Source organism: Nanorana parkeri, unplaced genomic scaffold (assembly GCF_000935625.1).
Source record: "Nanorana parkeri isolate BGI_ZX_2015 unplaced genomic scaffold, ASM93562v1 scaffold204, whole genome shotgun sequence".
NCBI classification, from domain to species: Eukaryota; Metazoa; Chordata; class Amphibia; order Anura; family Dicroglossidae; genus Nanorana; species Nanorana parkeri.
Genome location: NW_017306472.1, coordinates 978,393 through 994,288, shown reverse-complemented (window position 1 = coordinate 994,288; position 15,896 = coordinate 978,393). Strand labels below are relative to the sequence as shown.

The window sequence follows — 15,896 nt, the reverse complement described above, 5'->3', positions numbered from 1 at the left end:
CAACAATTCTCGTCATGCACTGGAAATTGTAGCTGTATTGTATTGTATTGTATTGTAGATGTCTATAGGTATCATTGTTGGTGGACCCAACCAGGAGTCTCGTGGCCTATCAGTGAAGGTATGATGTCATAGTGGGTGGGACAGACCAGGAGTCTCCTGGCTTATCAGTGAAGGTATGATGTGATAGTGGGTGGGAGAAAGGAGTCCCTAGCCTGACAATCAAGGTGTGATGTCATGGTGGGTGGGACAGACCAGAATTCTCCTGGCCAGTCTATCAAGATAGGCATTGAGAGTGGGCAGGACAGAGCAGAGTTAGAATTGAACTACATTGGGGAAGTTACATGACTGGTACTCCGGGGAAGGAGAGGGCACAGTGGCCATCGGCCTCACTTACAGGATGTTGTCTACACTGAGCCCTGGAAATGCTGCATTGCATTACAGATTGAGCAGTGACTGAGGCGTTGATTGGAAAAGGAATCCTCTGGTAAAGATGGGAACGGACTTTTACAATACTGATGATACATTTCTGTCCGGAGTTCAGCTTGTAACTAAATATATTATATGTCAGTCTAATACCCTCCCTTCTTATCTCTTTCATAGCGGGAGAGGAGAACCTGTCACGGAGCTCAGCTATCACTCATGTCGCCAACTCATGTACCAGTCAGTGGCCACAATCCTGGCCCACGCCGGCTTTGACAGCGCCAACGAAAGCGTCCTGGAGACCATCACAGACATCGCTCATGAATACTGCCTGAAATTCACCAAGATGCTGAGGTACAACGTGGACCGCGAGGCCAGACTGGGCCAGACTCCTTTCTCTGATGTCATGGAGCAGGTCTTCCACGAGATGGGGATCGGCAGCGTGTTGTCTCTTCAGAAATTCTGGCAGCACCACATTAAAGATTACCACACGTACACGTTACAGGTGGGAGCTTTGTTCAGGATCTGTGTAATACAAAAGTCTATAGTTATAAGTGGAATCTATTGGGCTAGTTCCCCTGCTGGCATTTAATGTCTCTTGGTGATTCCAGTTGCTGTTTTGGTTCCCTCTCACCTTGGAATTTTGGGTGTTTTCTCTCACCTTAGTGTGCTCCGACTTCTACACCTCTGTGGTAACAAATAACAAAACAAAAAATGCTTAACCAGTAGTTGTAGCTGGCCCCGCAGTACTTCTTTTCCCCCACTAGCATTGTATGATGGCCAGCATCATACTTCCTCTGAGCCCAGGCTGTCAAGGACCCACTCCAGAAGCAGCAGCTTCGGCTTAGGAAGACAGGACCCCTGATGTCACCTGACTGGCTAGAAGACCCTTAAAAAAAAATGCATAATACTTTTTTACAAATATGGGAAAGGGGATTGTAAAATACCGGACCAGTTTTTCCCAACTTTTTTTTACTTGTTTACCCCTTGGCAGTCCATTGTATGAATTGTATCCTAAGTAGGGGCCAGGCTAATGGTGAACCATGTAGCGCGCTGCATGGTCAGTGCGACCAAATTTCACAAACAATAGGAGGGGCTCAAATGCCACTGCTGTTGGTGTCTATGGAATGAAGGAGGGAGACTGGAGTAGAGGGGCTTTTGGGGTATGCCATATTGTTGTGGAGTGTTATCTTGGGGCCTCTGGGGTGCGGCATGTGATACTGAATTCCCTGGTTCTAGGGCTTCTGCGTTTGGGGGTGCTGTGGGTTGGAGTGCTAGGCATCCCTTCATGATGTGTATCTGGGCCATGGAGGATCTGGGTCTGGTGGCTCACATGTATATTGCAGTTCAGGGGGGCTTCAGCTCCATTTTCAGTGCTCTATGGAGAGTGTAGTGGAAGGGATTGGTGCTGCACAGTGGAACGGGTCTCATCTGCTGTAGGCAGATTAATGGTCTGGTGGCCAGTGAGACTGTGAGGTGAGATGGGTTGAACAGATTCCGGTGCAACCCAGAATGTATAATCTCTGTCCTTTTTATGTCAGAAGACAGAACTGGCTCTTAAGAGAAGCGGAGGTCACATCACTCAGCTGAGGACTGGCAGCCAGAACTATAGAATGAGTGTCAGAAAATATAGCCACAGGATTACTCTGCAAACCTTCAGCACACAATTTAGTCCCCCAACTCCCCACTGCAACAGTCTTTTTTCACTATTACAAAAATATTTTCAAGTACCCCTGGGGTTGGAAACAGCTGTACTAGACATATGCTTTAAAAGCCCACCTGTGGCATCCTCTCATGATGGTTGTCACAGACATGCAGTGCTTGTTGTTATTATTATTATTATACAGGATTTATACAGCCCCAAAAGTTTGCGCAGCGCTTTACAATATAAGGAATACATTACAATCACAATACAATCCAAGACAAGATGGTAATGAAGGCCCTGCCCGTGAGGGCTTACAATCTAAAAGGGAGGGGTCATGGATACGTGAGGAGGTAGTTATGGTGGGATAGGCTTCCCTGAAGAGATGAGTCGTAAGGGATCGCCTAAAGGCAGTCAGTGTGGGAGATAGACGGACAGGTTGGGGTAGAGAGTTCCATAGGATGGGAGAGACTCTAGTGAAGTCCTGGAGGCGAGCATGGCAGGAGTTGACGAGGGAGCTGGAAAGCAGGAAGTCTAGTGAAGAGTGGAGGGCACGGTTAGGGCGATACTTTGAGACCAGGTTTGAGATATAGCCAGGGGCAGAGTTGCGCTAAGATTTTCCCCCCAAGGAGCCAATCATTTGATCTGCAGTGCTCATCTGCTAACAAGGAACATGCTAATAGGAGGAGAGAGCAGACTGACATAGAGATGAGTTCATCACTGTGCTGCTTCTCCTTTCATGGCTCGTTTACATGCAAAAACAGATCATTGTAGTGTGCAGGCTGATGTGAATGAGCCATCACTTGCCTGTCAATATGAAACAACAAAGCATAAGTCCAAGGTCACAGGGCAGCAACACAGGCACAGCAGGGAACAGGTAGCCAGATCACAGGGTCGCAATATCGCACAGCACAGGGCTTAAATGACTTACACTTTAGGCGTCTGACACACCCTTGGCAAAGGAAGATCCGTGCAGGATGGTCAGCAGAGGGAGGGCTGGCAGAACACTTCCAGGGTGAGATCGCTGGGTCCAGATAGAGTTAAGGGTCCTGTTTGCTGCGGTTGTAGCTCCAGGTCCACACATGCAGCAAATCCCACACTCTACAACTAAGCTTTATGTGGAAGTGAAACGTGTTAGTGGCAGGAGCCTCAGCAGGTCATGTTTTCAACTCCGGCTTCAATAAAGATCTTGCTAATGGAATTGTTTTCATATGTCACCTCTCCGTGCCGGCAGGTCACTAAGCAGCTGTCTGAGGAGTACGAGAAGCTCATCCATCCTGAGCGTGTATCTGAAGACACCAAACCAGTGAAGATCAAAGAGGAACCTGTTACAGACATCACATTCCCTATCAACGAGGAGCTGGAAGGAGACCTGGCACCCGGGGATCAGTCTCTGCCAGTGGGGGTCCTGGGGGCTCAGAGTGACAGGTTCTCTTCCAACATGGAGGTCGATTCATCTCCACAGCCATCAGGTAAGAAACACATTTCTCCGCACTTATACTTGAAGCATCTTTCCCTCCCTTTCTGTGTCTGCAAGAGTGCCATCCTCCACCAGCAAGATAACCCCGGCAAGTATAGGATCCATTGAAAGGCCGTCTGTTAATTAAAGGGGATGCGAAGTTCATATATTATCTCATATATGGCCCCTCCCACAGCTCTGCTCTCTGCACGGACTATGTGCAGCATAGTGATGATGACGCCACTATTACGAGGTATTATCTCAGGCTACAAAGGCATTTGATGTACAGTAAATGGATTCCTATGATTTGTGGGTATCAAGGAATTTATTAAAATGCAAGCTTTTGTGCCCAGAGTTCAGCTTTAACCCTTTCACTGCCACTAACCTATGGCGGCAGCAGCATGTACGCAAACCGCGGATTTTGTTTACATTTGCTCAGGTGACTGTCAGCCTGATTGCATCCACGAGTCCTGTAACGGCATCTCAGTCCAGGAAGCAGGTGGTGACCCTGGTTGAGTCGTGAACAAAGATGGTGTCGTTCTTCTGTAGAGAAGAGCAGATGGAGGTATTGTCAGGGGAGTACTGTGCTCTCTGTGAATGGTAATATATACCTGGAAGTGTTACATTTACACAGTAGTTGGCACACCGCACTTATTAAAGCATGCAGCATAAGAGAAGAAAGTCAGAAGTCCTTGTCTGCATATTTCCTGGAAAGCAGTGACTCTGAGTATTGATATAAGAGGGTCAGCATGACCACCAGGTAGCCGGTGTTTTCAGGAGAGCTCAGCTATTCCTCCTTTTAAGTTTTGATCATAACAAGTTCCCTTTACAGCTACATTTTGCTCTGCTTACATTTTGCTGTCCCGCCTCATCAACATTCCAATGGGATTTTTACATAACCTTCCCTTTTTATTAGATACATTATTTTAGCCCTAGTGATGTCATCACTGGGTTTCCTTCCTTCTCTATGCGATGCAGGCGGATCATGGCTGGTGGGAGAGGCCGGCAGGGTGCTATACACCATGCTGTGCAATGCGTGATGACATAGCTGCTTGTAGCCTCTACTAGGGACGCATGTAAGGGTGACAGCAGGGGCACAACTGGGAGACAGTTGCCACCCTATAACAGAAAGTGTTTGAGCAAGGACCCTCGTGGCAGGATCACCAGGGCTTTTTTTTTTTCAATATGCCTTCCCTGGTTTCTTTCTTCCCCTCTACCCAATTAACATCATAATGAAATTTTTACTGAAGTCTTCCTGTTTTCATTGCATGCCAGTGACATCATGGGGTTTGTGTGCCATGCAGACAGATTATGACTGGTGGGTGGGGCCAGCAGGGTGCTGTACATAGCTTTCTGAAAACATCACAGCACCCTACCTCAGTATTTCTCTCAAGAGCACTCTGCTTTGATGCAAGCAGTGGGCTGGTCCTTGGGGAAGAATTTCCACGGGTGGGGGGAAGGGGGTCATGTAATTATCAAATGCCTTGATGCGTGGATCTCAGTCTAGGCCAGGTGTGGGCAACCTTGGCACTCTTGCTGTGCAGAAACTTCAAATGCCATCAGGCTGTCAGAGTCTTGCAATGCCTCATAGGACTTGTAGTTTCACCACAGCTGGAGTGTCAAGGTTGCTACCTCTGGTCTAGGCATTCCTAGGCAGGCTGCATTTGCATGCAGACCACCCTAGTTAACACTCACATGTGATGCTGAGCCTCCATCATTGAAAGGACTAAAATCCAATGAATGAAAAGGGTGGTCCAAGGCTGGGGAGGAAAGGGCTAGTTAGTGCCGGACACCCTCTAGCCAAGAAATGAGGCGGGCTCTGTCTGACTTGCTGCAGCTTCTAATGCACATGAAGAGAAGCTTACAGTCTGCAGTAAAATCAGAGGAAGCCATTTCAGTCCAGGAGGGGAGCCAGTACAACCTTAGAGTAAGGCCGGAGTCCAGCTTTACATTAAATTGCTCCGGAGCGTACCTTTTAATACATCAGCAAGGTGTTTATCATTCCCCCACAACCATTAGGCACATTAAACATGAAGAGCCACCTCAGTAATGCGCCACGAGCACAAAGCGTGCCATTACACTGAAATGGTGCTTTGCAGACGACGCTCATTTCCCGGCTGAAGTGGATTGTCGTTGAAATCAATTTGCTTTTCAATCAGCTCGTGGAATGTTTTTTTTTTCTTTGCTGTTTTCAGAATATTCCTCATTTGAATTCCAATAGACTAATGGACGGGGCGAGTAAACACAGGAAGGTCCTTTCCAGCTGATCATTGATTGCAGTAAAAGTCCTTTTCTTTTTTTGCCTTCAATAGATTTGATTTGTCAGTCCAACGTGGCCGCTGTTACTGATTTATATCGCCGTGGAGCGCCATTGTTCACCACTTAATGCTTGTACTGCAGCTCCGCGGTTAGCACTTCCACCTTGCCTCACTGGGGCCTTTGGTTCGAATAGCGGCCAGGACACTATCAGCATGGAGTTTGCATGTTCTTCCTGTGCTCGTGTGTGTTTCCTTAGGGCGGTCATTCTCAACCAGTGTGTCGTCTGAGGATACCAGGGGTGGCACGGTACAATTGGAACAAAATATCCCAAAAACGTATTATAGCCTGCACTAGAGAGGCACCAGCAAGGGACTAGGGCTGCAGCTAATGATTATTTTCATAATCGATTAGTTAGCCGATTATTAACTTCGATTAGTTGTATTCAATTAAAAAAATATATATCTCCTCTCTCTCTCCCTCCTCTCTCTCTCTCCGATTAGTTGTTGCAGCCCTACAAGGCACCAATATTGGAAGAGGTGGCGTGAATGACCATGTGACAGCGGATTTAGGAAAGTTAAATAAGGGGTTTGACACTTTAAAAAATAAAAAAATAAAGTATACATATGTAAACCAAGAACAAAAATGCAATCTGTTGCAGCTTACCAGTCTTTAGATGTGGTGGTAGTATTGTTTTTCTTCTTCCAGATGCAAGTACAGAAAATACCTGTTGGCCCTACCAGAAATCCAGTGTCCTTGTATTGTTATATTATCAACCTTCCTAGTTCTAGTCTGTGGACTACACAACAGCTCCCCATATGTTGAGAAGTGGGGTGTGTGTTTTGTAATGCTATCACATTTCCTGTCCTAGCCTCACATACTAAGTTGCCATCTTTCCTTTTCTCAGGATCGGACGTGAACACCTCGCCGTTGTGGAACTTGGGGCAGGTGAAGATGGAGCCTCAGGACAACGAGGAATCGGCCGTACACGGGCACAGCGTTCTGGGTAATGACGTGTTTGAAGAGCCCATGTCGGGGATCAGTGACTCGGCCATACCAGGCAGTCCGAACGGGTCCGAAGGCAGCTATGCGTCTCACTCACCCGACAGCCTAATGGGGTCCTCCCCCGTCTTCAACCAACGGCCTAAGAAGAAGATGAAGAAATTGTAATGAGGGGAAATTGGGGCAGATCCCGCTGAACATTCTTCATCACTGTTATTATGGGGGCTGTCAGCTGACCGTTTTTCTGATATTGTACAATGCGATCGCTTTTGTAAAACAAACTTTTTGGTGAATAATTAAATATTTTTCTTTTTTTTTTCACAAAGTTGTTTTTCCTAAAATATTTAAAGCCGATCTCTGGGCAAATATCAACCTCCCGTCTGCACATTTAATCTTCTTACCTTGTGAAGAAAGATATACTCACCTAAGTTCACCACCCGTGTCCCTCACTGGTGGTGTTTCCAGGGTGCGGGTGACCACTATTCCAGTGCTGTGAATTTGCCCACGCCAGCCAATCCTGTGTATTGACATCACTGCTTCAGACTCCTTCTGGATCCTGAGAGGGCCTCACAGCTGGGCAGCCAAGAGGAAGTGTCCACGTCATGGAGGCTGTGACATGGACACCGAAAGAAGGACCCCAAATCCTGTAAAGTGGAGAGGAGAAAAGGACTGTAGCGTCATGTGACCACAGCTTTAGGTGAGTAAAAAGGCATTTTAGGATGTATACATTGAAATGTGTTCATCGAAGAGCATGAAGGGGTAGACGGGTGTGATGGTTAGGCACGCTGTCCCTGTTTTTCTCTTCAGGGCAATGTGACAGAGCCTCTTTATAGTAGACCTTAACTCAAGGAAAGATTTGCTTTGTTATCTGAAACATCTAGAAATGTTCACTGTGCCTAAGCAGAACCCTGAAAAAATGACCCTTTGTCTTTAAAAATAACATTGCACTTCCTAGTAGGTAAGTGAGGCTAGGCCCTCCTGTTCTATATCCTCATAGCTGTATATCTTCAATGTGCGATCATCTAAGGCACTGCTGCCTCTGACAGCTACTTTCACTAGATTTGGAGTGAGATTTGTCACTACTGTGCTGCTCACTGTTCTCCTTGCTGGATATGAAGCTGTACCTGAGGAGCTGCAGTGCAAGGATCTCCCTGCTTCTGCTTCATTCATTCTGTTGGTCTGTGCTTCCTCTCCTGCTACCTGTCAGGCTAGGTGCAGATAGCGGGTAACAGTTCAAATGTGCAGATTATGCGAAGAGTTCAATAAACAAGAGCACATACCATGAGCAGGTCTAAGCAGAGCAGGCCAGCTAGTACTTGTAGTGCACCGCTGCAGATGTAGGTAGAGGCTGGCTGGTGCTTGTGGTTCACCGCTGCAGATGTAGCAGGAGCAGGTCGGGACAGCCAAGTAGTAGTGCTGAGTCATTCACAGGTAGATCAGAGTCCATTCGGTACCGAATCAGAAGTGAGGGTCAAAACTAGCCGGGTCATACACGATATATACAGTATACAGAGCAGAAATCAGCTGGGTCAAGCAGGAGCACACAAGGTAACAACGCTATCGCGAGCGCTGGCGGGGTGCTGACACAGGTGATTTAAAAGTGAGCTGGCCAATCACCATTGTTTCCCAGGCAAGAGCTGTTTTAGGTGAGTTTTGCTGAGTCTTGAAGGGACAGCCCGAATCCTAGTACCGACACTACCTCCTGATCATTACCCCACCCGTCATCAGACCACCAGTCATCGGGGTGGGGGGCAGCTCGGACATAAGGAAGCAAAGTCCTGCGCCCCTACCAAAATTCCCAACACCGTGAAGAGGTACAGTGCAGAATAATGAGTGGTAAGTCAGTAATGGGAAAAGCGATCATCTGCAGATACACTACAGGCAATACCAAGGGCTAATTTTTTGTTTATTGCTTTCATTTTTCTTTGCACAGGTTACACAGTTCAGGTCCTCTTTACAGCCCACTTATACTCCCCTTCACCATGCTAACCGGCTACTACTGTCAAAGCGGCCATGAAATACTGGGTCCTTTGGGGTATGATGGAGCATGTGACCCCCAACCATGATGCAGTACTTGAGCCAAGTGGCCAATTGCCAGGCCCAAACAGTGTCACATGAATGAGGACATTATCACCTCTGTGTAAGCTCGGTACAACACTGACTCCTAGCTGACAGGGCAGCAGGGGAACGCCATGAAGTTTAGTATAGAAGGGTCAAGGGTTGGGCTTCATAGACACTCTGTTGCATCGCCCTAATAGAGCCTCTTCAAACAATGAGGGAACTTTTAGTGAAACTCGCCTCCTTTAAAACCTAACTGAACTTTCGGTTTAAATCAGCGAAATGCATTTCAGATGCAGCAAAACTAAAAGATGTGCAAAATCTTACAATTCGTTTTCTTTAGAAAGAAGCCACAAACCTCAGCAGAAAAGCCTGTCCCCTGCCAGCATGGTGCAGAGAAGGACCCTTGCTTTGCATGTTTTTTCAGCCCCTTGTGCACTTGATTCACTTTTTTTGACATGAACTTTTCACTGAAGGTCTCATCTGCTTATCTGCTTTCATCTTATGTTTCGTTTGAATTGCCAAAGTTTGTGTCAGGTTTATTTTGGATCCCAATTGCAGCTGTCCCTAACCCTTATTTGCCTCCCACCATGTAATGGTGCGCCATCATCCTCTGCAGCATTCTTTTGTGGGCTCACGGTGACCTTATGACATGCTCCAAGAGAGTGGGTCCTTGACACCCTGGGCACACAGGAAGGGGATGGGATGATGCTGGTAGTGCTGGGACAGTGTCCTGTAGCACCCACAGCAAAAAGGCCCCGCCCTCCCCATGTGGTATGAACAACTACTGCAGCGGAGGTTGCAGGTGAGAGAGGAAGAGCGCAGCACAGCACAGCACAGCTCTCCCCTCTCACTGTCTACAGTCTACACGGAGCGGCAGTGAGAGACTCGGCGGAGGACGGAACCAGAGGAGAGAGGCAAGTGCAGGGGGGAGGGGAGGAGGCTGCACACTGTTTATATGTGATCTCGGCGACATCGCTGTAAATGAAAAATCGGCTGCTTAACTACATTTAGTCGTCCTTGTACAAAGCAGGACTGAATGTAGAGAGGGCAAGTTCCCCACAAGGACACCGCTGCCGCCCCGAGGCTGGGCCTCGGTGGCCTTGTGGGGAATCGTGGCCTGGGCACTGAATCCTATAGTGGTGAGTCTACAGTCCAGTGTTCAAACACTTTAACAACAGCTGCTCTTGAACATTTAACGAATTCTGCTGTTTTGCTGATACTCGCTCCATGGCTCCGAGCGCCAACAATCATCCCACGTTCAAAGGCTGTTAAATTGCGTTGTTTACCCGTATCTGCAGAAAAACAACCTGCTTCCCTATTTATAATGGTCTGGCCCTCTAGCAACATCACCCCGAAACTATAGCTAATTTGCCTACAAACGTCAGGTGGTCATAATAATCTGGCCACACACACACTCACACTCACTCTCTCTCTCTCTCACACACAAAGGCTGTGATAAGTATTCTGTAGTGAAGGACCCTTGCTCTGTGTGGAAGCAGTGGTCTCTCCACAGAGGTCCACCCACTGAGGCTGTGCAGTGGGGTAAAAGTAGATTGGGTGCTTGACAGCCGCTCATATACAGCTTAGCTCCACCCACAGACTGGGGCTGTATAGTGAAAAGAAGGAGATTGGGTGATTGACAGCGTCTCGCCTGCAGCTTAGCCCCACCCATAAACCAGAGCTGTGCAGTGGGGAAAAGGAGATTGGGTGATTGACAGCGGCTCATCTGCGGCTCAGCTGCACCCACAGACCAGGGTCATGCAGTGGGGAAAAGAAGGAGATTGATCATGTGACCTGGAAAAAAAAAGAAGGTATTTCTGCCAATTAGAATGCTGTGATTTAAGGATGGACTATTTTGTGTCCTCTTTAAAGCCCATTGCACAGCTTCAGTTTGGGGCTAAACCTCAGGTGAGCCACTGTAAATCACCCGATATTTTTCTTTTCACTATACAGCCCCAGTCTGTGGGTGGGGCTAAGCTGCATAAGAGCCGCTGTCAATCACCCAATCTCCTTTTACCCCACTGCACAGCCTCAGTGAGTGGGCCTCTGCACAGAGACCACTGCTTCCACACAGAGCAGGGGTCCTTCTCTACAGAATGCTTTGCACACCCATACACGACTAGATTTCCTCTGAACGAGGGATCCTTGATCCCCTTGGATGCTAAACTGCGTGGAGGTAACAATCTCAAAATTCGGCCCATTCAGCGTGATTCGGCCAAAATTGGAGCCGTCTGTGGCCAGCATTAGTCTTGCCAACCTTTATGAGGGACGACCTTTATGAGGGACGTAGATGGGTCTCCATACACTTTAATTTGTGTGATCTACACGTATGGCAGAGCAGTATGAAAGACACAGCACTGCGGGCTGTAACGAGTCTTTGTGCGGTGATGAATGGCGCGGATACATGACCAGGCTCTGTCTACCCCGGTGCAGCGGCCTCTGGTAACCAAGATTGGGTAATTAGCATTCGGAAGCCGACTGTTCCCAATTAATCATCTCATTCACACCTAGTCGTTAGCGGCCGGGGGCCTTGTCACACCTGCTGGGGTTGCATCAGAATCCCACATCTTAGCCGTGACGAGGGAGCATGATCTGTGTATTATGACAACCATAAGGGGGGTTAAAGGGTCTCTCTACTCCAAATGCCTCAAATTAAAGTAGATGGAAGGCACCTCCGGCCGAACCGCCCATATGGTACCTAATAGATTAGTTTTGCCCTCTCCTATGTCTATTACTTGAAGTCTACGTTTACCTTTCTGACCATGTTTCATGTTACACTCGTATCTACATCAGATCGGTCAGACCGCAAGACGATTCTGTAATAATACATTATTAAATGCATTTTTTTCTTTTATATGCAAGCAGGGTAAGTATTCAAGTTCAAGTAAGTATCAGCCTCTTGCAGTCCCTGCACAGCGGAGCTCAGACAGAGATATAAACATTTGCAACTACCACCATTTTATTCTATAGGGTCTTGGCATTCAGAAAATATATAATGTTTGGGGGTTTTAAGTCATTTTCAGGCCTAAAATGTGGACTATAACATGGGTGCAAAAAATGAAAAAAAGGCCTCGGTCATGAAGGGGTTAAAACTGGATAACTGAGGACATCTTGTGGTGGACTAGCAGTACTGCGGGGATAGTGCGGAGATGTAGGTGAGTATTGAAGCATTATATTTTCGCGGGCGATTCATTTTATATTTTGAATTTTTAGATATTTACTTATCATGTTCAGTACGACGAAATAACATTGTCAATAATTATATTTTTCTTTAATATGTACTGAACTGCCATCACATTTTCACACAGCTTCATGCATTTCCATGGCGAAGAAGAGCCGATTCTGATGTGAAAGGGGGGGGGGGGGTTTAATGGGAAGGAGGGACGTTGATGTGAAGGGTGTTCCTCATGTGAAAGGGAGGCTTCTGATATGAAGAGGGGGGACTCTGATGTGAAGGGAGGGACTCTGATGTAAAGGGAGGGACTCTGATGTGAAGGGAGGGACTCAGATGTGAAGGGAGGGACTCAGATGTGAAGGGAGGGACTCTGATATGAAGAGGGGGGACTCTGATGTGAAGAGGGGGGACTCTGATGTGAAAAGGTGGGACTCTGATGTGAAAAGGTGGGACTCTGATGTGAAGGGAGGGACTCTGATGTGAAGAGGGGGGACTCTGATGTGAAGAGGGGGGACTCTGATGTGAAGAGGGGGGACTCTGATGTGAAAGGGTAACTCTGATGTGACTGTGTGACTATGATGTGAAAGCCCCCCCCCTCACATCAGAGTCACACCTTCACATCAGAGCCCCCCGGGTCTGATGTCAGGGGGGGGGGCTATGATGTGAAGGGGGGGACTCTGATGTGAAGGTGTAGGCTTGGAGCTTGTGTGTGCGTGTCAGTGTACACCGAGTCGGGAGGTCCGGCTGTAGTCCCCGGCGAGAGGGAGCTCACAAGGGTGACCACAGAAGGTCTCCATAGGACCCTACAAGGCAGTGTAGCCATCCGAAAAAAACCCAAAAAGTGTATTTCCAGATACAGAATTCCCAGCAATGCCGACCTTCACACGGATGACACGCAGCGCCCATGGTTAATGATCGGCTTTAAGGAGAAAGTGTTATTTTATTATATTAAAAAAGATGATAATGGCCCCGATCATCACTGACCTCATCAGTCTCCGAAATCCAATTCTTGTCGCTGAAGTTGTCTCTCTTATTACAATTTTGTGTCTCACTATTAGGCAGAGAGGCCATTAAAGCCGGACCCCGGGCAGAGCGATGACAGGAATGAGCCCAGCTCCGGGAAGAATCATCAATAAAGTGTCACTTTGGGCAAAAAATAAAGTGTAACTTTCATATATAAAAAAGGAGAATGTTTAAAACACTTTATTTCTTCTACTTTAAACTTTTATCTCCAAAAGAAACTGGCGACTGGAACTGGTTACAAAGTATCAGCTGGAGTTGGACTTGAATTTGTCGCTTCAAGAAGAACTCCGGGGAGAATAATAGTTAACCCTTTGCAGTGGGGCTCCCTCCGTTCTGCTCTAGACCAGGGGTAGCCAAACTCCAGCCCTCCAGATGTGGTGGAACTACAAATCCCATGAGGCATTGCAAGATTCTCACAGACATGACTCCCGGAGAGAGATGCATCATGGGATTTGTAGTTCCACCACAGCTGGAGGGCCGGAGTTTGGCTACCTCTGGTTTAGGCGTTCTGAGGCCGGACAGCAATTACATTATTGTTTGCAGAGCCCGATGGTGTCACACTAGAGTAAATGTGTTGTCACCTACCTGGATGGGGAAGAAGAAGGCTATCCTTGCAAACCCTGTCCAGCTAGGGTGTAAAATAAAAAAGGTATACTCATCTGATCTTTGATGCCACCTGGCTGCTAGACTAGCCCCTGCAGCCTCTTCAGCCCCCCCCCTCCGGCAGTCTAAAGCTCCATGAGTCATATCACGCGTCATACAATGTAATGTAACAATGTATTGGACAGACATCAAGGGACATTCCACTGTCTCCGGAGCCCAGGGAAAAGAGGGACCGGTCTAGCAGCTAGTCAGCACTGAGGATCCGGTGAGTATTTCTTCCTTATTTTACCCCCCTAGAGAAAATGAGCACCTAACCCTTGAAAAATGGGGGTAGCCCCACTGCAAGGGTTATGTTTTAGCTCTTCTTTAACTAAAGTCCATCTAAAACTAAAGTTTATGTCCATCCATAACTGTCCTGTTCAAGGGTAGTTTATTTTCCGGTGTCCTTTAACAGGGTGACAACGCTGGTTTTTCTGCAGTGGAATCGCAAAGCAGCGCTGTCACCCTATTAAAGGAAGATGAAAGAGAATGGTCGTTCTGGCCGGATCAATGGATGATAAAACTGTTACTTGGGGGGCTTAGAAGAGCAAACTCTGCTGTATTCATATGAGGGACAGACAAATATTGCATAATACAAGAGTCATGTGTATGCTTCCTCGAATCTTGGGGAGCTTTGTGTATTTCTTCCAGATCTGTGCAGTAATCCAGTGTGACACTTGGAGCTTCCTGTAATAAAGACCACTAACTGCTGCTCTCTCTCCTTGTGAAGAGTGACTGGTCTTGTCCCCGCCCCCTCCTGTAATAAAGACAGCTCACTGCTGCTCTCTCTGCTTGTGCAGAGTGACTGGTCTTGTCCCCGCCCCCTCCTGTAATAAAGACAGCTCACTGCTGCTCTCTCTGCTTGGGCAGGGTGACTGGTCTTGTCTCCGCCCCTTCCTGTAATAAAGCCCACTCACTGCTGCTCTCTCTCCTTGTGCAGAGTGACTGGTCTTGTCCCTTCGCCTTCCTGTAATAAAGACCGGTCACTGCTGCTCTCTGCTTGTGCAGGGTGACTGGCCTTGTCTCCGCCCCTTCCTGTAATAAAGTCAGTTCACTGCTGCTCTCTCTTCTTGTGCAGGGTGACTGGTCTTGTCTCCGACCCCTCCTGTAATAAAGACCGCTCACTGCTGCTCTCTCTCCTTGTACAGGATGACCGGTCTTGTTTCTGCCCCCTCCTATAGTGGGTGGGGGCTGACAGGCTCCTCCCACAGCTCTGCTCTCTGCACAGGCTATGTACAGCCCAGTGATGATGTCACTGCTACTGTTATAAGGTTATATCTGGGTTTGCAAAGGCATTTGGTGCACAGAACGTGGATTTATTTACTTTGTGTCTAATGAGGAATAGATTTCAATTCAAGTTTTTGTGCCCGGAGTTTGGCTTTAAATATTGAATAATGAGATATAATAACATTTTGTAGAAAGTGAAAGGCAGGACGGTCCTGGACATGACATCTGTTTAATAGGTTGAATAAAGTGCATTTCTTGCTGCAACCACTAGGTGTCACCGTCACCCCATGATCGGTTGCTATGGGTTACAGAGTTTGCGCATTAATCTGCCTTTAATATCCCAAAATGATTGGTCTCTCCCGGTTCTCCAGCAGGTGCCAGCACTGACCTTCTCCTTCCCCTTCTCCTCCTTCTCCTTCGCTGCTGCTGCTGCCTCTATGGATGGAAAATAATAATATAAAAAGAAGAGTAATTTTTGTGTAAGTACAATGTCATTTTCAGTTGGTATTTTCAATTTAAGATTAGAATCACCTCCATTTGTTTCTATGGAAACGCCGGAGAGCAACAAAGAAAACTCTATTATTTTATTACTATTCACCCGGCAACAAAAAAAAAATGCAAACTCCTGACTTTTATACTGACTTGTCGGAGGCTTTGAAGGGATTCCTCAATGTCGTGTTCAGGAGCCCATCGCCTCTGTTATCCGGGGAGACGCCGGGAGCGCAAACAGGACGGGGAGATCAGATTATAGGATGAGGATTCAGGATGTGTACAACTACAGAGGGAAAGGATAGATAGATAGATAGATAGATAGATAGATAGATAGATAGATAGATAGATAGATAGATAGATAGATAGATAGATAGATAGATAGATAGATAGGTAGATAGATAGATAGATAGATAGATAGATAGATAGATAGATAGATAGATAGATAGATAGATAGGTAGATAGATAGATAGATAGATAGATAGATAGATAGATAGATA

The 15,896-nt window shown here is 47.1% G+C and overlaps 1 protein-coding gene across 1 annotated transcript in view; it reads left to right on the top strand.

Moving 5' to 3' along the window:
• Nucleotides 1-7,037, top strand: part of SUPT7L (SPT7-like STAGA complex gamma subunit) — a 7,787-nt gene extending 750 nt beyond the window's left edge. The window contains exons 2-4 of the mRNA XM_018555608.1: nucleotides 601-925; nucleotides 3,297-3,534; nucleotides 6,685-7,037. Of these exons, the coding sequence (XP_018411110.1) occupies nucleotides 601-925; nucleotides 3,297-3,534; nucleotides 6,685-6,947 (826 nt within the window). The 3' untranslated portion in view covers nucleotides 6,948-7,037. The remainder of the gene's footprint in view (nucleotides 1-600; nucleotides 926-3,296; nucleotides 3,535-6,684) is intronic.
• The last annotated feature ends 8,859 nt before the right edge of the window (nucleotides 7,038-15,896 follow it).